This window comes from Bufo bufo, chromosome 5, assembly GCF_905171765.1.
Source record: "Bufo bufo chromosome 5, aBufBuf1.1, whole genome shotgun sequence".
Lineage (NCBI taxonomy): Eukaryota > Metazoa > Chordata > Amphibia > Anura > Bufonidae > Bufo > Bufo bufo.
Genome location: NC_053393.1, coordinates 368,467,718 through 368,491,523, shown reverse-complemented (window position 1 = coordinate 368,491,523; position 23,806 = coordinate 368,467,718). Strand labels below are relative to the sequence as shown.

At 40.5% G+C, this 23,806-nt stretch overlaps 1 protein-coding gene across 1 annotated transcript in view; it reads left to right on the top strand.

The window, feature by feature from the left end:
• DUSP22 (dual specificity phosphatase 22) overlaps nt 1-23,806 on the top strand; it is a 78,760-nt gene that overhangs the window by 16,114 nt on the left and 38,840 nt on the right. The window contains exon 3 of the mRNA XM_040431966.1: nt 3,582-3,664. Within this exon, the coding sequence (XP_040287900.1) occupies nt 3,582-3,664 (83 nt within the window). The remainder of the gene's footprint in view (nt 1-3,581; nt 3,665-23,806) is intronic.

The following is a 23,806-nucleotide window of genomic DNA, read 5'->3' as shown; positions in this document are numbered from 1 at the left end:
CTGGAAGATTCATCTTCCCATATACATTTTGTACTGGCATAAGTCGCATCTCATTAGGTGTTTTGTGAGGCTCCTGGCTCTATAACTAGCCTTTTGTATTCAGCGTATTTTCTTTCAGCCTGCTCTGTGTGCTATTAGAAGCTATGTTGTTAATCTCCCTAATGCATAACATGTACGACCCTGGGCACTGACATTACTGCTCTAAAAATAATAATGCTGGTAGTAGGGCTTTCTCTGCTTGGTTTAGTAAAACATAAGTTACTATTATATATTTAATTACATAGAAATATTATTTGAAATTAAATTTGAAATTATTTGTATGATTGTTTGATCTACAGCTATTTCATCCCGCTCCACCTTGTACATATACTCTCACTTGCTAAGGCGATATGGGAATAAGCTGCTACCGACTAGCATCACTTCTTTTCTTCTGAACAGGGAATTTATAGTGTTAAAATGTAACATTATTATTGCTACATCAGATTACCATATTTTTCACTTTATAAGACACACCTGATTATAAGACGCACCTAGGTTTTAGAGGAGGAAATAAGAAATAAATATTTTTCATCAGGCCCCCAAAATCAGATACCCAATCTTCATTAGACCTCAGTTCAGATCCTGCAATATTCATCAGACCCCCAGTTTTTATCAGACCTCAGATAAGACCCCCCCCCCTTCCCGTCAGAACCCCACTGTTTATTAGACCTCAGATCAGACCTTTAATCTGTCTCAGACCCCCAGTCTGTATCAGACCTCAGGTCAGACCCCCCAATCTTTATTAAACCTCAAATAAGACCCCTTCAATCAGACCCGTAATCTGTATCAGACCACCCCAATCAGACGCCCACTCTTTATTAGACCTCAGATGAGACCAACCATCCACTCAGACCTCCAATCTATATCAGACCTCAGATCAGGCCCCCAGTCTTCATCAGACCTCACATCACATATAAAATAAATGAACTTTCCTCTCCTGCTCTGGATGGAGCGCTCTTCCTGCATTCACTGCTGCCTGTTCTTCTGCCTGCATCATGCCGCACTATGACCTGATATTGCACAGTGTCAGGTCATAGTGCAGACCTAGATGCACTACATCCTGACACTATACGCAGTCAAGACACAGTGCAGCATGGTGCCGGAAAGAAGACCAGGGAGTAGTGAGTACAGCCAGCACTGTGTTAGTCTTATACTCGTGGCTCCCCATACCACCTGCAAATGCAATGCAAAAATATGGTATTGTTCACTCAGTGTAAAGACTACATGTGCCGAATAGAAACGAGCTTTATGCAAACGTTAAGCCAGTGTAGCAGATATACAGTATACTGCAGGCTGGAACTCCAAATTAGTACAAGTAATGCAATGAATGCAGAGTCACACAATTTTTAAGATGGATTAAAGGGGTTTTCCTATTTTTATTTTTTTATTTTTTTTTAAATCGACACTGCTCCCTCCTCTCCCCAGACTGCAGGCAGTGATGTATTATTGTGGCTGCCTAGGACATCCTGTGCACCACTGCAGTTTAAAATAACCCTTCGGTTGAAAAAAAAACATTAACTGGGGAACAAACAGAACTATTACATGGTGCTCTCCTTTCCATCTTTTTAGCTGTAGATTAGGGATGAGCAAATTGATTTGTACAAATAGATTTGTTTATCTTGTGAGGGAGCGTCCCCATATCTGTAGATGCCTAGTCTCCCTCTGCCGGGCAGATTAACATGGCCACACATCTCCTGTGGCCTTGATAATTCCGCACATGCGCTGTTACATGCGAGTATCAGCGCACGCTCAGATGTTATGCCTACGAATTTGCATCAGTGAACTTGCATGCACTAGTAAACGAATTTTAGCAAAGTGCATACAGTCGCTGATTCCTTTGCGTAGACATATCTTCTGCACATGCACGAGATTAAGGCCGTGCAACATGTGTGGCCATGTTAATCTGCTGGCACAGTGAGGAATCGTCTATAGAAGGATAGTCCGTCAGATGGAGAATATGTTCATGTGCGTACAAATCGATTTGATCATGCCTACTGTAGATCCATGAATTCCTGAGCTCTAAAATGGCTGCATCTCTTCTCAGACTGCCTGATGCATACTGTGCAAGATACTTTTGCTGCCCTTGGATTGGCCAGCCCTGCTTATGTGAACAGAGCTGGCTAATCCAAGAGCAGGACTCGACAAGTAGGGAATGTCTTGGGCTACCGATGTACAGTTTGCATCAGGTAGTCAGAAAAGCAGTCCGGCCATCTTGGATGGCAGAAGAGAAGCCTGGGAATTAAAGAGTCTGCAATTAAAAAGATGTAAATGAGGTCAGATTGTATGAGTTCTGTTTGTTCCCCAATTAATGTCATTTTTTTTCTTGAATCAGAGGGATGTTTTATCCAGTAATTGGCTGCATTAGTGTATGGGACAATACCGCTATAGCCTGGGGAGAGGAAGGACGGGCACTGCTGGATCGGAATAGTCTTAAAAAGGTGAGTAGAAGTGCTTTCATTATTTTATCAGGGCCCATGCAGTTTGCATTAATTAAAAAAAATGTGGACTAAACTGATAGAGGGTCTTGGTTATGAGGACAGGCTAAAATAATTAAATTTATTTAGATTTGAGATGAACCTATACAGATATATAAATGGGCCAAAAATAAAATATGGTGAAAAGCTGTTCCATGTAAAATCCACTCAAAAGACAAGGGTAGCACTGGAGATAAAAAAGTTCAGTTTACAGAGGTGACAAGGCTTCTTTACCATAAGAGCTGTGAATCTGAAATAGACTTCCTCAGGACGTGGACACAGTAGGAACAGTGAGTAGTTTTAAAAAGGGCTTAGATTAATTCTTAAAATTAAACAATATTAATGTTTATGAAAATGTAGAAGTATGGGTCTCACTCCCTTTTCCTTAATTCCAATCCCTTGGTTGAACTTGATGGACTTAGCCTTTTTTCAACCATACTAACTATGTAATGACTATCCCGTTAAAGGAAAAACATGTGTTTGGCCGGAATTGGTTAAACAGCTCGACTCACTGGCTAAGGTGGGTCTCAGTGATTGGCTGAGTGGTCACATTTCCTGTGTCAGGAGGGACCAGGAAGTAGAGACTGCTAAAGTAACAGGAGTAGCAGGGAATCGGTGAAAAAGAATTTAAAAATTTTCTTAATTTTTTTTTTATTTTTATCACATCTCACCTTTAACAAAAAAAGTTTGCTCAACAGCACCTTTTAAGAATAATGGTTATGGCTTTGTGATGCAGTGGATAGCACATTGGACTCCTAATTCAAATAACAATGGTTATGTTAATGTATGAATGTTTGCTTCCAATTTTTTCAATATAGGAATGCCATTCACAAAATGACTGTTAGCAAACTTCTCAATTTCCTGTATAATAAATCTAGGTCAGTGTGCTGTCTTATTATTTAATCGTAGGTAACCCTTTTTGCAAAGCTCCACTTGGTTAACTAGGTAACTTCTCTAATCGGAGTTGTAATTTTAAAATATCCTTATTTAATTTTTTTTGTCCCGGAGCGATGATTCAGATTTTTTTTTTTTCTGTTTTACTGAAGCCCCTCTGTCCCTCCTTTTCAGATGCTCGAGATATTGAACAGCTACAGAAGAATAACATTACTCAGATTCTGTCTATACATGACAGTGCCAGACCAATGTTAGAGGTAAGCAGAACTGCCTTTCTTTTTATTATTCTTGTATTATCTTTTCACCCGTCCGTGTCTGTAACTTTGAATTTACCAGCAACATTAGGATACTTAAATGATCACTAACCGGTCTACAAACTTTACACAAATCCATAATAAAGGTGAATTTAAGAAATGTAATCACAAAAAAAATGCTTCTTTCTCCCTCTAGCAGCTAATTTATTTTACTCCTTCCCTTCTCCTTAGACATCTACAGGCAGCTAGAATCTAGTCCTTTAGTGAGCTTGACAGTCTCTTATCTCTCAAGATGGATTAGCAAAGAATAATGGTTTAGGAGGAGGAGATGAAGAGCTGATTTTTTTTTTATAACTCCCAGTGCATCGGGAACTACACAAATAGCATGGTACAGCAAGTTAGGCTACTTCTATAACTCAAGAATTATGAAACAGCATAGCTCCTGTTCACTTCTAAGAGAGTTATGGAAACCGCATTGCACGGCACATTCAACTGTTACTGTAATATGACCCCTCAGAAGGTCACAGTTTTAGGTGCAAATATTTTCTAACTTTTTTTGACTTTTTATGCAGCACTGGATATTTTTAGAAAGTGTGTGTAGAAAATAGTTAGCTGTTTTGATTAGGCGCATTCCAGATTTGTCAACTTCAACTTTTCAAAAAGTTGTAAAAAAAGGGAGCAATGTTACTCCAGTAGACGGGTTGCACACATAAAAACTATGTAACCTCTCTAGACAAAAGTGTTATTTTTAAAGATACGTCAAATTTATAAAACACTGTGCAACATTTGATAAATTGGAGCAAATAACGGCAACGTAGACTCAAAGCAAAACTGAATTCAGAAATTCCCCTCATGATTTATTTCCCCCGTAGAGTGTATATAAAGACATAAATGTATGAAAGCAAGAAACACAAGATGAGTACACAATAAATTATATCTGGATGTAAATCAATGCAATAGTGTATGGCCGATTACTCATTTTTCTGGCCAGCTTAAGAAGTGTATGTTGTGTGAAGTGGGCCTTGTTAAAAATGGCAAATTTGTCATGTATTTGTGTGTAAGATATACTGTATACAGTATTTGTTAGGCCAGTGATTTTTCCTTTTGTGTTAGTTGGAAACCTATTATTTTACTGTCCATGTGAAGTCCTAATTTACTGTATCCATAAAACTTGGTATACCATTTTTGATGATTGCACATGCAATGTGTGTCTTCAGGAAAATAATTTTGCGTTTTTCATCTCTCTAATGCACAAGGTTGGATGTAACGTGATTTTGTTTCTTGGCTGTCCTCCAAAAGGAATGCAAATTCAATGTTCTGATGTAAGGGGAATACAGCATCTGGTTAGTCAGTGGACCACAAAATCTACACGTGTACAGCATTACCAGAAATATCACAGATAAAAAGCACACTGCACAGGCAATTAAAGGGTCACTAGCGCTTCAAAAACTTTTGGCATGTTATAGAGACTTATCAAAAATTTAGATCGGTCAGGGTGTGAACACGGAGACCCCCACAATCTCTAGAACGAAGGGAGCCCTGTCTTATCTAGATAGACTGCACTAAAAATATTTTGCAAACGATTTTCCCTTTTGCAAATAATTACATGGCCTGATGGGAAGAAATTTTTTTGCTGAATAATTCCAACCCTATTTTTTTGGTTCGGCCGTTATATTGATTATTTGGAGGGGTAACGGGAAAAACATTTTTGCTTTCCTCACATATGTCAATTATAATAATATGAATCTGCAATTCACGGGCAATATCAGGAAGAATGATTTCTAACTTTCTAGATATCTAGATTTGTTTTCCCAATATGACAGTATTTCTACTACATCATACAGGAAAACGACTTCACTACTAACTTTTTCCTGTCTTCCTTGTCATGTCATAAATAATATCCCCTATGGGGAAATGACACAACTGCGGAGAAACTGCTTTACTATTGCCTCTTGCTAGGTGAGAAATGTGATATTAACAGGAAGCTAGTAAGGATAATATATTAATATTTGTTGCACAATCATAGCAACCAGTTCCCTAATGTTCGTAGTATTACAGGTTGTGGGGATTCGCTCTGGTAGACAGGACAAGCGGACGCAGTATAGAGGCAAAGACCAGTTTGTAACTCAAAAACCTCAGTGTTTTTTTTTCACACTTATGGCAACAAAACAGTACGACAGTCCATTTGCGATTTTGGTGTTCGTTCACACCTGGACAGTTCATACAGCAAAAACAGTCACCTTTTATTCTGGGTGTTAATCCACACACGGTCGGCATAGCTGAGGACAGAGCAGTCCTCCCGGATTCAGGCCTCAAGCCTGACACAAGGCTCAGATTCCACAGAGATTGGCGGAGCTCCAATGTCTGAGAGAGATCATCACCACCACCTGACACTGCTGGCTGTTTTTTATAGGCCTCTCAAAATCCGGCCTGGAAAGTGGGGAGTAGTCACCCACCTAGCACTTTGGCTACTTCCCAGTAAGAGCCGTCCTGGATCGGCTATTACAGCTATACTAAATAGCAAAGTGTCAAACAGCAACTGCTGCTGACACATGAAAATTGTGACACTCTGTGACACATACCTTCCGTCAAAGACGGTCCCTTCCTACAAGGTATATACAAGTACATTACAGTATTGATGCAAGATGATGTGATGTGATTTGGTCACATCTGGCACTAGAGTGGTGGCCAGATCCACTCTAGCTACTACATTACCTCATTAGTACAGGAGGACCAGGGAGCAGTGAATGCAGCGCTGCCCGAGCTCTGTACTCACCGCTTCCTAGTCTTTTCCTGAGGACGTCAGTGCTCTGTGACATTGGGTCACAGCACAGCGCGGCAGGAGTACCAGGAAGAGTGCTAGATGTCAGGAGTGGCAGCAGCGTTTGGAGCAGAAGAGGTAAGTTGATTTTATTTTTTATTTTTTTGTCTGCTCTGAGCATGGGGGTCTGATTGGGCGGCCTTATTAACATTAGGTGTCTTATTGGGGCACTGAGCTGAGGCCTAATGAAATATATATATTTTTTTATTTTCCTCCTCTAAAACCTAGGTGCATCTTATGGGCAGGTACATCTTATAGGGTGAAAGATACAGTATATTAATTGTGGATCAAAATTTTTATTATTCTGTTTCTAGCTAAAAGTTACTTAATTTGCTTCAGGATCCACGTATGGAGACTATCCAAATTCTCCTCTTTGTATGTAAAATAGTTTTGGATCCGTGCCATGATAGAGTCAAGAGGCTGCTACAAAGACAGAACGCGGAATGCGGTAACACCGTGTCCTTCCTCTCCTCTTCACAGGTACCGCCCAGTATTTCTTAACCCACGGGCGGCTTCATATCTTATATGCCCCACTTTTGGAAGAAAATTAACATGGCATAGATCCACCAAAAACTTTTCACCAAAGCACTTAATTTACTTACTTTAATGCCCAGGGTGGATTTTATGCACAAATAAACAAGAATCTTGTAAGTAAATTAAGTGCTTTGTTGAAAAGTTTTTGGTGGATCTATGCCATGTTAATTTTCTTCCAAAGGTGGGGCATATAAGATCTGAAGCCTCCCATGGGTTAAGAAATGCCAGAGTGGTACCTGTGAAAAAGACAGGAAGGACACTGTATTACTGCATTCCGGGGTATTCTGCGATCTGTATAGCAGCCTCTTCACTGTATCGTGGTGAGGATCCAAAACTATGTATTTCTGTATCTAGCAATATATACACTTTACATGAAATCAATATTACGCGGGGTTTACGTCTGGCCCTCTGTGGAAAAGATTAGGCAAATATTTGACTAATGTTAAAAATAAAAATGTAACTGTTTCTGCAGTGACTAAACACTTTAGACTGGGTGCTGACTCTCCTTGGAGACCAGTCCTGTATGGAGACTTACTGGAAGTACTCAATGGTATGGAGACTTATTGGTAATGCTCCATGGGAAACGAATATACAAACAGGTATCTCCCAAGAAATAGGACCATCTCGCCAGTGCCATCTGTTGACAATGGCTCCGCATGACTTAAGATCCAATTTTAAAACAAGCCATGGGATTTTAAAAGGGAATATAGCCAGGCCAGATATCCATCCGTAGATGTCTGTTTCGGGGTGCTTGACCCTCATTGGTATCTTTTGCATATCAGTTTCCCATGGAGCATTGCCAATAAGTCTCCTTACCATGGAGTACTTCCAGTAAGTCTCCATACAGGCTTGATATCTTTAAGGATATTTAGCACCCTGCCCAAACTGCTTCCAAGGCACCCCACTGGGCCAGTGAGAATTCTATTCTGTACTGATGAGGAGTGAGTACCCTGAAACAGTTGTCTAAGAATGGATATCTAGCCTTCTCAAATCCCAAGGCTTCTTGGAAAGTCGGATCTCGACTCCTAGGGAGCTACTTCCAATAGGTGTGGCTAGTGAGATGGTTCTCTTTCCTAAGGAGGTACCTCTTTGCATAAACACTTTATAGAAATCCATGGGGGAGATGTGTCCTCTTTCTCTGTTATGGAGATAGAATGTGTTCAGACCAGTCTGTGGAGGGGATCACCAAAAAAAAACTTTTTGGAAGAGAATCATATTAGATTTTTGTATTGGACTCCAGACAGCCTTATGAATTATCACCACAACCTTATTCATTGTTATTGATATTATGATTATCTGCTGTAAAACATGAGCAAATAAGTAGTCCAGATTACTAATTTGAATTTTTTTCTACTGCCTTCCGTTCCCCTGCTGCCAAGCATTAAAGGGGTTCTGAAGTCTGTAATATTAATGACCTATAGGCCACCAATATGTGATCGGTGGGAGTCAGACACCCGACACCCCTGCCGATCAGGAGGTTGCACCCATTAAAGGGAGGCTTCCATCTAGCAGTGTTCCTGGTGACGTCTCCGGCACTAGTGGGCGAGCTTTAGCGCTGCCCTATTCGTTGTACTAGAAGTCTCCGCCTAGCAGAGACCCGGTATGTCACCGGATCTAAAGCCCTTGCCCTGCGCCATTCAGTGCATGGCAAAGGAGCGCTTTGTAGCATGAAATGCTCTGATGATCATGTCAGAGGGGCTGCCTGGGTGAAGAAGGGGATATATCCAGGTTCAGCTCTGTACCCGGACAACCCCTTTAATTTAGAAGACACATGGTTCTGATCAGTTCATCTGCTGTTTTATCTTAACACCTTGTTTACTGGCCTATGAACTATACTTTTCTTACACTGTCAGGGCTTATGCTTTGAAAATGTTCATGAGTCATGTTAGCTGCGGCAGGCAGATGCAGAGTTATTATGGCATGATGGACATCCTCCAGACTTTCAGTGTTCCCTCATGCAACCACTGACAGATTTCACGCTGACAACATGTACACCGAAATTAAAATGTCCTTGAAAATGGGCTATTTCGGTCCCCAGTTGCCGGTAAAAGTCAAATAAGGGGCGGCAAATCTGAAAGGACAAGCCAGGTGGCAAATAGTTATTTGCATAAAGCAAAACAAATTAAACTTTCGGGTTAACTCTAGAGATAGATCTATTGTGGCATGTTTTCCTGGAAATCATTTGTGAAAACAGTTTTTTGGCTACGTAATATTTCAAATGAAAAGGATATGTTACATGTTAGAATTGGAGCGTTATAGATAAATAGCCACCTAATAATGATTATGATTTTAAGATCTGAAAACGGGGTCAATACAGTAACAAGCCTTCTCAAGAAAGCAAATGTTTTCTCAGATTCTCCTTTGTACAGAAGAGTAAGATAAATTACAGTATTTTTCTTTTTTTAAAGATTATATAATTTTCAAGTCTACTGTGCAAATATCCTGTGTGTAGTAAAAAAGCTGTTTGAGATTTTAAAATAATTGGCTATGAGCACAAAATGGTATAAAATAAAGAAATAACCGACCTGTTAGGCCTGTTTCTGGTATTAATTGTTTCCGGCAGGGGAACCGCTGTGTGCAGCAGTATTTGTTCAGCCGCCTCTCGGCATATTTGTTGTGCTATAGCCGGATCTCTGCTGGTCCCTATTATAGTGAATGGGGCCGGACGGATTTCTGGCAGCGCACGGCTGCACACAGCAGTTACGGGTCAAGCAGGCTACTCCCCTGCCGGAACCATTAGCACCAATGTGAAACAGGCCTTAATCCCCCTCCCCCGCTGCTCCAGTGCCAACTCAGCAGTATCCATCTGTCCCTACTGTCAATGGTCACATGCTATACTTCCAAGTATGGCTGCTGAGGCCAGTGATTGTCTGCAGAAGTCATGTGAATGATGTACATGACGTCATCTCTGCAGGACCAGCAGGGACCACTGGAGCAGGGGTGGTTTTAATTGCATGTGTATAGTAAACCTCTTTATTTTATATCATTTTCTGCTCTTAGCCAATGTTCCCCAAAACCCCCTTTTTAAAGGGCATGTGTCTGCATATTTGTATCTATGAAACTGGCTGACCTGTTGCATGTGCACTTGGCAGCTGAAGGCATCTTGTTGGTCCTGTTTTCATATGTGCCCCCAATGAATCAATGGGGGTGTTGCCGTTACATCTGGAGGTTTAACTCCCTCTGCAACTGTCGCTTCCTCTCCACTTTGGCAGTTCTAGGTGTGATCATGTCTTCATTGCCTGGCCCTGTCCATCAAAGTGCAGATGGTGCAGCAGTTGCAGAGAGAGCAGAGTCTCTAGGTTTAATGGCAACACCCCCGTTGCTCCTAGAGGCTGATTTGCGAATATTAAATCATCGTTTTTCTGAACAATGTGGGCACATATGAACATGGGATCAACACAGATGCCATTTAATACTACAATTAAAGCAAAGCAAAAAATTTGCTTCTATCAGGGTAAATGTGCTTGTGCTGCAGAATACATATATTACAGGTCCTGAAATAAAAGATTTATTTTCTTGATCCTTGTGTATGATTTAATTTGCGTTCATTTATGTTATTGGTTACCGCACCAACTATGCTTTCACCTTGCAGTGGGTGATCGATGGCACATTTACACCGGTCAGTTATTAGGAACGAGCGTTCATGCAAACCCTTTAACATTTTAGGTTATAACTACTTATGGAGTTAAGTTTGCCCATACACATGAAGTTAATCCAGCTGAACAACATCTGTGATTCCTGTCCCTTGGCTGAGAATGCATGTGTCGTGAATGGGAAAATAAACCAGTTTGCCAACATACATCGAACGCGTTAGGCCAGCTTTAATCCTATTTTTTCTTATGTTTTACTTGACAATGGTCTGATCTAACACTGCACTGTCAGGAATCTTTAAGATAGTTTGGGCCACCCATACGTGTTTTTACTGACGTAAACAAAGGGGGTTTTAGCTAAACGGCTGGCTTTAATCAATCATTACATGTACTTAAAATGGTGTATTAAAAACTATAACTTGTCCTGCAAAAAATAAGACCTCCTACAAGTACATTTATGAAAAAAAAAAAAAAGTTCTAGCTCTTGGAATGCAATTTTTAAAAAATGTGCTTGGTCACTAAGGGGTTCTTATAGGTCAGTGTCTTGTTCTCAATAAGTGTTCCAAAAATGATGCCTTAAAGAGCTTACCTCTCTTCAGCAAAGGGCATTTATCACATACAGAAAGTTAATACAAGGCACTTACTAGTGTATTGCGATTGTCCATATTGCCTCCTTTGCTTTTTCCTATTGTGTGCAAGCAGGACCACCGCGGTTGGATTTCAGGGTTGTTATAACCATGGAAACGAGCAGTGTACAATGTGATGGAAAAAATGAATCCAGCCAAGAAGGGAGGCAATATGGATAATCGCAATGCATTAGTAAGTGCCTTTATGTATTTAAATTAATATATAACTTTTATTTTGTCATATAAAATAAGTGAGACAGTTAGGTGTAGTAGAACCTGCACTATAAAAGATAGGGGCGCACTAGGTCTGTAGTAGCAAATGAAGCCCAGTATCCTAATCTATTGGGGGAATGCTGGGGAGGAGCCTACTAGTCAGGGCCTTAACTCTCCCTAGATGCTCGCCCTACTTGGCCTAATATACTGAATGTGGTTACCTCAGTGGCTGTAGTCGGGGCACTCGTCCTTATAAGGCAGGCCACTGCCACAAGAAGAGAACAGACGCACAGCCACTGCATCCGGTGCTCTGTCAACCAATATCCCTGACGAGCCGAGTCTACACTTGGTGAAACGCGCTGGATAAAGGTACAATCGACATTCATTAGGAAGGTAAGAGCATAGGGCTGTTTAGCACAGGCCCGAGGTTCCTGAGGCTGGGGGTCGTCCTTATAAGGACGAGTGCCCCGACTACAGCCACTGAGGTAACCACATTCAGTAGATTAGGCCAAGTAGGGCGAGCATCTAGGGAGAGTTAAGGCCCTGACTAGTAGACTCCTCCCCAGCATTCCCCCAATAGACTAGGATACTAGGCCTCATTTGCTACTACAGACCTAGTGCGCCCCCTATCTTCTATAGTGCAGGTTCTACTACACCTAACTGTCTCACTTATTTTATATGACAAAATAAAAGTTATATATTAATTTAAATACATAAAGGCATTCTCAGTTCCGTATATATTCTATGTTGAGACCACTGAGATTATAAAATAGGAGGTCCACCAATTTTAGATCCCTATTACAAACATATGATGCATTAGTAAGTGCTTGCTTGTATTAACGATCTCTACATGATCAATGCCATTTGCTGAAGTGACACAACCCCTTTAAGGAATCTAAGACAGAAATACTGTTAGGCAGAATGTTTCAATGCTTTGATGATGAATTTTAGTATAATGTCCTGTAGAACAGATATTTTAATGTGAATACACTGAAACATTTATCACCTGCAGTTTTACCTGCAGAACAAAATATACAGAGCCTATTATGAGTAGAATTTAAAAAAAAATGAATTACCAAATCTCGGAGGATAAAATATGCTTAAACCAACCCAATCAGAGTCTTGCTTCAATATGCTTAAACCAATGAGTATACTGTATACTGACCTATGTGCAGGAATTTCTGCGCGGTTCGGTTTCATGATATTATCATTGTGTGTTTAGCTATGTGTCTGGGACAAAAAGAAAGGACTTCTAAAAGATCTGAATAAAACAATGAATTGGATATTGCTGCGTAAGCAAGAAAATGATGTCAGGTGTTCTCAGGCTTTTCCATTTAATTGTACAGTGTTTTAAGATTAGACCCCAAATGTCTTGAAAGTACTGTTTTTTTAACAGCATTCATTTTTGTGTCTATACCAATAATGAAGAGAATTTTGGCAAATATATTTTGTAAGTGTATATAAACTATCAGTTTGCTCTGTACCATGCTGCTCAGAGGTTGTACAATGTGATAGGTTCCCTTTTAAGCTTTGCTTAGGTACATTTTATGTAGACATTTTCAACTAAACACTAGTTTTGATTGGAATTACTCTTAGGACACCAAGGCTCCCATAATGTACAAAAAATGTTTAAAAGGACAATTACTTCAAAAAATGTTAATCACATATTTGCAACCTATATATGAAAAACGGGGGGATGGTTTTTTGGATATTTTTTTTTATATATATATTTTTTTTAGTCACTTCATGTAATGTACTTCCTCTCCTGGCTCTTTAAAGGGATATTCCCATCATGTACAATGGGGGCATATCGCTAAGATGGTGGGACCCGCACCTACAAGGAGAACGGACCAGGGAGAGCTGTGGCAGGAGGACCCCGGGGTTCGTCCACCACTAAGCGCTGCTCTCCACTGCTCCCATACAAGTGAATGGGAGCGCACTGCGCACACGCGACCCCTGCTCCCATTCATTTCTATGGGGCAGACGGAAATGGCCGAGCCAGCGCTTAGCTATTTTCGGCGGCCCCATTGAAATGAATTGAGGGCGGCTGCGCATGCGCAGTGTGCCGTCCATTAATTTCCCTACTCCGTTCTCGTTGTAGATGCGGGTCCCAGAGGTGTAACCTGCACCTTTCCGACAATAGGGGCATATCCTAACGCTATGCCCCCATTGTATGCAGTGGCGTGCCTAGGGTGTTTGGCACCTGGGGCAGATCCTTTCTCACCCCCCAATACTTAAAAAAAATAAATTGTACCCCCTCAGTATTGCCCTCATTGTAAAACCTTCACAGTAGTTTTGTACAGATGTGTGCCCCCTCACAGTAGTTATACCCACATTGTGCCCCTTTCACAGTTGCAATGCCCTCTTTGTGCCCCCTTCACAGTAATAATTCCGATTGTGCCCCTTCACAGTAATAATGCCCACTTCACAGTAATAATCCCCATTGTGCCCCCTTCATAGTAATAATCCCCATTGTGCCCCCTTTACAGTAATAATGCCCTCTGTGCTCCCTTCATTGTAGTAATGCCCTCTGGCTCTGTGCCCTCTCCATAGTAGAAATGCCTATTGTGCACCCTTCACATTAGTAATGCCCCCTGTGCCCCCTCCATAGTAATAAAGCCCTCTGTGCCCGCTCTGTATAACAACAAAACACAGTAATTATTCACCTTGTCCTGTTCCTGAAGCTCACATACCTCCTTTTCCATGCAGGCACAGATCGCTCTGCAGCACTGTGTGGGCGGAGCTTTGCAGATTTTCGGGCTGCAGGCTCTGCCCACACAGGCTGTCAGCGCGATCTGTGTCTGCAGGCTGAATGGTTGAGCGGGAGAAGTCTTCCTTCTTAACCATTCTGTGCGCTGCCGGCCTGAAGGAGGGGAGGAGCGCTGGGAGCTGAGCAGTGAGTGACGGGACCGCAGCTCCCAGCGCTCCAGGTAGGAATGAGCGCTTCCATCACTCCCCCCCCGCCATATAATAATTCAATATTCTTCTTTATCTTAAGGCATATTAAAAGGTACAAAAACGTAGTCGACAAACATGAGAAAGCGTCAGTGATAGCAAGTCCATAAATGTAGACATTCACTATGGACAAAGATCACAGAGACAGAGTAGCGTGCAGGACGCAGTTGTTTTTCTCATTGTACTCATTTTGAGCTAAAAATACATTATTTTTTTATTTGGTCTTCATTAAAAAATGTCAGCCCCTTTCTCTGTACAGCCTCAAGATTCTCTAGTACCAGGGTCTGTGTTTATACTGTTTCCTGTTAGGCAACTCATCTTATGGCTCCTTAATTTCCTGACCTCATAAAAACTCATTATATTATAGCTCAGTTCTTATCTTGCTGATTATAGAAAAGTGTTTATGAGCTGTTAGTAGTTTAAAGATAAGGGATATGCATAGCTGGCAGATAATGGCTCAAAGTAAAAGTAGGGTGCATTTACATCAACAGATTATCTATCTGACAGATGTTCTGATCAATCATTGGTCCGATAGCTGTTTACACACAGATCTTTTGTTATACACACCAACTATTGGTCGGATTGGACAGAAATTGGTCAGATAATCTGGTGTAAATACACCTTTAGATGCACACAGCAGGGCAAATACTTAACGCTTTATGACAAAAGCTGCAGAAATGTTTTAATAAAGACCAAATGAAAAAAATAAGACCAAAATGAGTGAAATTCTATCCTAAAGAAGGTGTTCATAGCCTTTAACTTCTTTGTTTGGACAGCACAGCAAACGGTCTCGCTTAACTTTTTTCAGTCAGGCCATCACTGTGACCAGAGAGCGACCCATTAAAGCATTACACGTTACACTAAATGATGCACTGGTTATCCTTGGACATCTTTATCTAGGCCTATCAAGAGAACAATAGAGCTGTCTTACTGTCGTTCCAATTGTACATCTACTATTAATATGAGGATTACTCTTCAGATAACGATTCCCTCACAGCAGCAGTAAACTAACCACAGATCACATGCCTATATAGGATGTTTTATCATTTATATTGACTGCTGCAGAAGAACAATATTTAGTATTTATGGTAATTTGCAATGGCTCAGTGCTGCCAAAATGAAAAAGAAATGCAGCCAAAAATTCAACTAGAAATATTGAGTCAAAAAAATGTATCCCGTTCTGATAGAAGTGTCCCACGGGGTATATTTGCTATATCTGCACGCATACATTGTACAGACCTACCAGCCTTGATAGAAAATGAGCAGTGTGTGTATGCAAGGCCACCACTAGAAAGGGCCCATTTTATATCTGTATGTGACCTCATATATTTACTACACATAATAGATACGTGTAAGTGCGATAAATGAAAGGTGCTGATCAATCCAATTCCTAACCACCAAAACTAGATGAAATTGTTGCCTCTCCTGAAACCAAAAATCAGTTAAACCGATACAGTGAGAGCTTGAAACACATAACAAGTTGTAGGATTTCCAGATTGTCAAGACTTGAAACAAGCGAGAGTTAAATGTCTACAACAAAATCAGTTTTCTTCAAAGCATGAAGATGGTGAAGACAAATGGAGGCAGTGAAATAAATTACTTTCCTGTGCTACTATCAGGTGTTTTCACCTCCACTGCAAGTCATATTAAACTTAAGAAATGGGGTTTAGCTGGAGTAGCTGCCTGTGACAACAAGGTCATGAGCACCATGATTATTAACACATTTCTTGATTTGTTTTATTTTGGAAATGTTTAAAATACGATGAGGCAGATTTACTTTTGAAAATGTGCCAAAAACTGGCGTGGATACACTTTTTTTCTAAGCATTTTACGCCTCGTCCGACAAGGAGACTTTGCAGGAAAGAAGCCCGGTATTAAATGCCCCCCCGTGCACCAAAAATGCACCTAAATTTTGGCGCATTTTTGGAGTGAAGCCGTACCTACTGGGTGGCGTAAACTTAGAATAGACTTTTTCATTTTTGCGCATGGACACATTTTTTGGCACACGTTTTTGGACATGGATAGCATTGTAGCATAAATCTGGAGAAGAATTTACACCACTGCAAATTTATAAGGTTCATGTGCCAGAATAGTAAATTTGTCTAATGTTAATTGAGATTCATATTCTTAGACAGTACAAAGTGATACACTGTCAGTAGATCTGTCACATAGTGATTTGTGTAGTGTAATATTCCATGCTGAAATATTAAAGGGGTTGTCTGGGATTTTTAATATTGATGACCTATCCTTAGGATAGGTCATCAATATCAGATCGGCGGAGGTCCGACACACGGCACCCCCGCCGATCAGCCTTATGGGGAGACAGCGCGAGCAGTGCGCATGTGCTGTCTCCCTTCTGTCTTCCTGTTCGCTGCTGTATGTCTATGGCACAGCAGCAGTGGGCAGGAAGAGAGAAGGGAGCTGTCTCCCTGTACAGCTGATTGGCGGGGGTGATATTGATGACCTATCCAAAGGATAGGTCATCAATATTGAAAAGCCCGGTCAACCCCTTTAAATAAAAACTTGGGCAGCAGCTGTACATGTGATAATTACCATTTTACAGTTTACCCTGCTGCCTCCAGTGTCGCACTTCAGTCCTGCTCTGCTAACGTCCTCTTCCTGGCTGCAGCAGTGACATTCTATGCGCACAGGTCACCATACAGCCAGTCACTGGCCTCAGCAGTATATCTGTGATTGGCTGCAGCAGAGACATGGTGTGAGAGGAACATCAGCAGCAGGGAGGACCAGGATGCGACCATCAGAGAGAAGAGGTAAGTATCACTTATTTTTTTATTTTATTACTTTTATTGATATAACCCCGCCAACCCAACTTAAACTGCTGAGTTATAGACTTTTAGATTCCATATTAACAGGTTTATTTGTGTTATATAAACTACAAATAAAGTAACTAGGATATGTATTAACCTTCTGGTAGTTTAAATGCCCTTCACTTGTATTTATAGTCCCTGCCTGTAATTGTTAACCAGCTGCATTACATGTTGATGTACTTGGAACACGTGTAGGTCCTCTATATGTGACTTGGTTAGCACTTAGGGAATGTCCTGGCTGTCACATTGCTTGGTGTCCATTTCTAACATCAATGAAGTAATGGCTCTTGTTTATTCCTGCCTCCCTGTTTATTTGGTTACCATTAACGCAATGAGCTTTATCAGGTCTCCATTATCTTGCTTTATATGTCTTTCATATTGCTTCCTGTTGAAGTCATTCCTGATGACCCTCTATGCAACCTTACAGTTTGCTCTTCATAAAATGTGTTGTTTGCTAAGGTTTGAGTCCTTTTTTTTTTTATATCCATATAAATGTCTGTATGAATTCTCTATGGATTTTAAAATATCAAGTTTCTGTAAGCATGGCCTATGAAATACACACTATTGTACTCCACTTTAAGGGTCCATTCACACGTCCGTTTTTTCTTTCCTGATCTGTTCCGTTTTTTCTGGAACAGATCTGGATCAGATCTGGACCCATTCATTTTCAATGGGTCCTGGAAAAAAACGGACAGCACAATGTGTGCTGTCCGTTTCCGTTGTTCTGTTCCGCATGTCCGTTTAAATATAAAACATGTCCTATTCTTTTCCTGAAAAATCGGATCCTGGTACAATACAAAGTCAATGGATCCGCAAAAAACGGAAGACATACGGATGTCATTCCGTATGTCATCCGTTCTATACGGAATCCGTTCCTGGAAATTACATTTTAATTTTTTTATTATAGAAAAATACTGACGTGTGAATGTAGCCTAATACTATATTAGTATAAAAACATGTAAAAGGAATGAAACAGAACACTGAAAAGTCTTGCTTCTATTTTTTAAAGGAATTGAACAGTTGCCATAACCTAAAGGTATAGAGTTGGGTAGTTGTAAAGTATAAGAAGTCACCAAGGAGTTTCTTTAACATATAAAAACATACGGCTATAGGCCAAGTACATGTATACAGATCTTAAAACTAGGAGGCAATACCATAATTACTTACAATATGCACTTAAGCTTCTGCAGAACCTTATTTTGCAGCAGAGTAGGTTTTTTGTTTTGTCCAAAACTGATTTGATATGAAATAACCCTCATTCCCATTTGATTGTTAACGACTTGCTCGTTGCTTGATCGAATCCATTATCTACTTGTGTAAAGGGGCTTTACGAGCACAAAAAAGGGAACTTCCTGCAAAAGCGATCCATGACATAGATAAGCAGATCCATTCCAGTCTGTACAGTATAATCTTCAGATTCTGACCTCAAAAAGTGGTGATTACAGATTTTATTTACAGTCCAGCCCATGAAATTTTTACTTTGACATCTATGATACAGAAGATATTGAGACCCTTCAGCTTCACTATGGGTTGATTAAAGGGAGTCTGTCACCTCCATATGGCCATATACAGCGCTTACATGGCTCTGTAGCACACCTATACAGGATTGTCACGGTACCTTTGTTCTTTTCTTTCTTCTTGCACAAGCAGGAAAAACAAGGTTTAATTCATATGCAAATGAGCACTCGCAAGTGCCCAGGGGCGGCGTTCAGTGTGTAGGTGCCCAGGCTGCTCTGCCTTCTTTTCACTTTACTCCTCCCCCGTGTCTGCCTTTGCCCGCCCTCCAACCCTCCAAGTCTCATCGATGGGTCCGGCCAAGGGCAAGGGCATGCGCACTCGGTGAAGCGATGCAGTGCCCACAATGGGCATCACCGTGCGCATGCCCCAGCCTGGCGAAGCAGTGCATAGGCGTGGGATCTTGGCCGGACCTAGCGATGACGTAAAGGACTTGGAGGGCGGGCAAAGGAAGAGGCTGGGGAGGAGTACAGGGAAAAGAAGGCAGAGCAGCCTGGGCACCTACATACTGAACGCCGCCCCTGGGCACTTGCGAGTGCTAATTTGCATATGAACTAAACTTAGTTTTTTCATGCTTGTGCAAGTCTAAAGAAAAGAACAAAGGTACCGTTACAATCCTGTATAGGTGTGCTACAGAGCCATGTAAGCACTGTATATGGCCATATGGAGGTGACAGACTCCCTTTAAAGTCCACGGACCCCGATTTTAGTAATTTATTTATATTTTTTACATTCTTTTTCTCTGATGTTGCAGGATTCTGAAATTCTAGTGAATAAAACAAAAGGCTTGAACGATTTCAAATCATCTCTAGCCAATGGCTAACCAAATTAGACCTAACTGATATGTCTGTCCCTGTATGTATTTCTATTACAATGTGCCTAGTGAATGCCGTTGGCTATAAAGTTTAGACTGAGAAGCTGAAGGAAGTTATTTTTTTTTTTTTCTCAGAAGTTTATTTTTGATAGAAAGCGTTAATTTTTTTTTTTTCTAGACATATGAGATCTTAAAATTGAGACTGAGTATGTAAATTTCTCTTGGTTATGTAAATTGCGTGGGTTTCGTTGAAATCTGTAGCAAGCAATTGGCGTGCAATGCAAAATGCACCCTTCAATTTACTTTATCAATACTTTTGTTAATTCTTCAATATGATGTGGATGCAATGTGATACTGACTACTTAGCATTACTTTCTTCTTGACACTTAATGCTTTTCAAAATGCTCCCAGTCTTCCTTTTGCAGCAGCACAACACATGGCAGTGGCATATCTCTGGCTTTTGTGCAAGCAGTTCTTCCACTGGTAACCTCGGATTCTTGGGCCACAACACCTGTTTTTCATGTGAAACAAAAGCTCTCATTATAGCTCAGCATGTTTCACATCGACTACTTTTTCTCCTCTCGACATTTAACTTTCGAGTTTCATATGACACAGCTGCCTTACTTTTAAAGTAGTTTCCTATTTCTAAACTTGATATAAACTGGTTGTATTATACATGAGTTTCAAGGTCATCAAACATTGTTCTTGAAAAGTCACTTTGATGATTCGATTGATTTAAAAATAGAGCAATATTTAATGGCCTGCTCGGTAATGGTACGTTACGGCAGAAAGGTAGTTCTCGTGAGCTGATTCACTGTTACAACACAGTGATGGCACGGGCTCAGTAGCTGTATCTGCACCATCACTAATGGGTGCATGCATTATACAGCTGGCACCCCGCTGTATCCAAGTCCTCTTTCACACGTCCGTGATGAGTAGTGTTGAGCGAAGGGAAATGTCCGAATAGGATTTCGGAAAACTTGGATTCTAAACTCATTCGAATGTCCTCACGGTTCATGGTAACGAGTCTGTTTTTGTAAAATAGCAGCTGCCATGTTAGAAAGTGACAGTAAGTGTAGAGGAGACAAGCCCAGGAACGTGAAATCACACATAATGCCATGCAACCAGCCAATCCGCAGGTAGCCACCCCCCTGTGATGTCACAGCTAGGTAGAACCCTATAAAACCCTGATCCCTCGCGGTCTCCGCCATTTTCCTGTGAGCTGAGTATAGGGAGAGACGTGACAAAACTGTCATGCACTAGGGACAGTGTTGCTCACAGCGAACAAAAACAGACACCAGGACCAAACATGGAGCCTTCATAGACGAACCACTGATCATTTTGTCACAAATTACTAGAGATGAGCAAAGTTTTGAAAAATTTGATTCCGCTGCATCACCGAAGTTTGACATGAAGTTTGATTCGTTACGAATTAATTTATCACTAATCTCTATAAATTAGCTATACCCATGCCAATCGGCCTAAAAGTAAGTGGCCCGTAATACTGATGCACAGTAACTCTACAGCTATGACTCTTGGTGCACTGCACAGTTATGTATACGGCGATAAATTGAAGTTCAGAAGTCTCAGACGCTCTCCCTCCACTCTCCCTCTCCAATATTGTCCTACACTGTCTGTTGAGCGTTTGTGTCATCCGTAATTTACAGACACTGCTAGGCTGAAAATGAATTTCCAGAGCATACTGTATTCTGCAATGATCTGTGAAAACCACAGACCAAACAAAAATGGCATCCGTGTTTCCTCCATGGTTTTCAGACACCTATAATATAATGTGCATGAAGTATCTGTAATCATGGAAAAAAAAGAGGGCATGCTTTCGTCGCCACAGACCCAAGGTCAATGGAAAACCTTTTATGTGTGAATGCGCACATTAAAGTCAATGGGCCAGATTTATCATTTCTCTGACAGCTCACTCCACTTTAACATATGGCTAAAGTCAGTTTTAGCCAAGTCAGATTTATGATCGGCCCTTTAAGACTGTAATAAATGTGGTTTGACGGTAGCAGTTTATCCGTCAGTAAGCAGCTTTACAAAAGTCGCACGTTTTTATGAAAAAGTCGCATGTTCTATTAAAAAGTCTCATAAGATAAGCATGGTCCTCACTGGAGTGAAATTGCGACTTTTTAAATAGTCCCAATAGTAAATCTGTCTAGAGATTAATTTACATAAGAAAACACACCCACTTTCAGAAAACTGGCGAGCATAGTGCAGAGCAGAAAAAAGTCGCAAATTTGTGCGCAGTTTTAGCATTTGGGACTTTTTTTTGGGACTTTTTCACTCCATTATTCTGACCTGAGCTAATGATAAATCTGGCACAATGAGTACATGTTCTGTCCGTGTAGACCAGGAACAGCACGTATCCGTGATTCACTGACTTGTGAAAGAGGCCTCTCTCACCCTATCACTACCCCAAGTGATGCGATTGTGGGTTGCTGAGGAGCCTAAAAATGGCCCTGAGAACTGTTTTATATACAAATGCCTATTAGGATCTGCTAACAGTTTTAATGTAACTGACAGACTGCAGTACTTTTGCATTGCAGCATATGTTATATGGGTGACTGGGTAAAAAGGTACCAAAAGGGAAGGAAATTTATTTTTTGGTGGGGAGGGGGGGTTGAGCGATTTAAAAAAAATTGCCTTTCCTTGCAGCCAAACTTTTTTTTGTTGTTGTTTACAACCCATACAATAAATTTAAATAATTTAAAGAAATTCTAAATTGCTGTATTTTATATATTCCGCCTTCTAAAAAGTGCAATAAAAGGTGATCAAAAAGTCTGAAATACCCCAAAATGGCAGCAATGAAAACTACTTGTCCTCACACAACTCTGTCAAAAAAAATTCAAATTGTTCTTGGTCTTTGAATGTGGCGATACAAAAACAAATTATTTGAAAAATGTTATGATGGTGCAAAAGTGAAAAATACAAACCATATACATTTGGTATTGCCTTAATCAAACTGACAGTGAGTGCCATTAAAGCAAAATCTAAATAGTGGAAGAATTCCTTTTATTTTTTTTTTTTTTTTTATGCGGTCACCCCCCCGATACTCTCCAATTTAAAAATACAACTCATCCTGTAAAATCAAGCCATCATACTGATAAGTCAGTAGAAAAAAAAAAAATGTGTGTGGCATACAAAAACTAGAACAATCCTAGTGAGTGACTATAGAGTAAAACATTCTTTATGCATTGGTGGAATGTGGAAAACAGATTATAGAGAGTACAGGAGAGTATCAGATATGTCTATAATTTCAATACCACTGGTATCTCATGGAAAAAGGTGGATGAAAGGCCATGAAGGAAGTATTATTTTGCTGTAGGAGAGGTGAACACTGTCCACTTGGCGAAACATTGTTTTGTTTTTTTATAATGTTGTATCAGCAAAATTGTTATACTCTTTTGGGCAATGTAGTACATTTTCTCCAGGTAAAGTAAAAAAGTAAATAGACGTGTATTAACTCACCCTTTTGCAGCAGTACCTCTTGGATCGCCACAGTGCTCTAGAGCGGGTTTCTCAACTCCGGACCTCGGGACCCACCTACCGGTCAGGATTTGAGAATATCCCACAGAATGAATACCTGTGGTAAGTCCTGATGCATGGACACTAATTATATCACCTGCTCAATACTAAGGAAATCCTGAAAACATGACTGGTAGGTGGGTCCCGAGGACTGGAGTTGAGAAACCCTGCTCTAAAAGAACCCAGGCTTGGTTGTGTCTGTTCCGTCCACCCTTTTTATACTGTGAATCCTGGACAAATCTTCTGGCATTTGTGGTTAAAAACTCCAAATCTTTATTTGAAGTGCATACAAACATAATCCTGCAAGTGCCAGAAGATTTGTCCAGGATTCACATCATAAAAGTTTATTTTTTCCACCAGTTGAACTCCATCTCAATAATATGCCAATAAATATCCCTCAATAGTGTTGAGGGGTATGGAAATGTTTTATTTCTCTGTTATAACCATTTTTTTCCCCTGTATTGTGAACATTAAAAGCTCACTGTTTCATCTATTACTAGTAAGATTGACACTGTTAATTAAAATTGTTTAAAAATTAAAGGCTGGGTGTTTTGTGTGTTAAATAATATAGAAAAAGATCTCGCTCCCTGTGAAGTTCCTTCTGGTCTAGAGCTGTGGCTTCTGTCCCCACTTTTTCTCGTCCCCAATTGACTGAAAAGGATTCGGTCAGGTATACAAGTGAGACGCTGTTTTGGCATTTGTCACCGCTG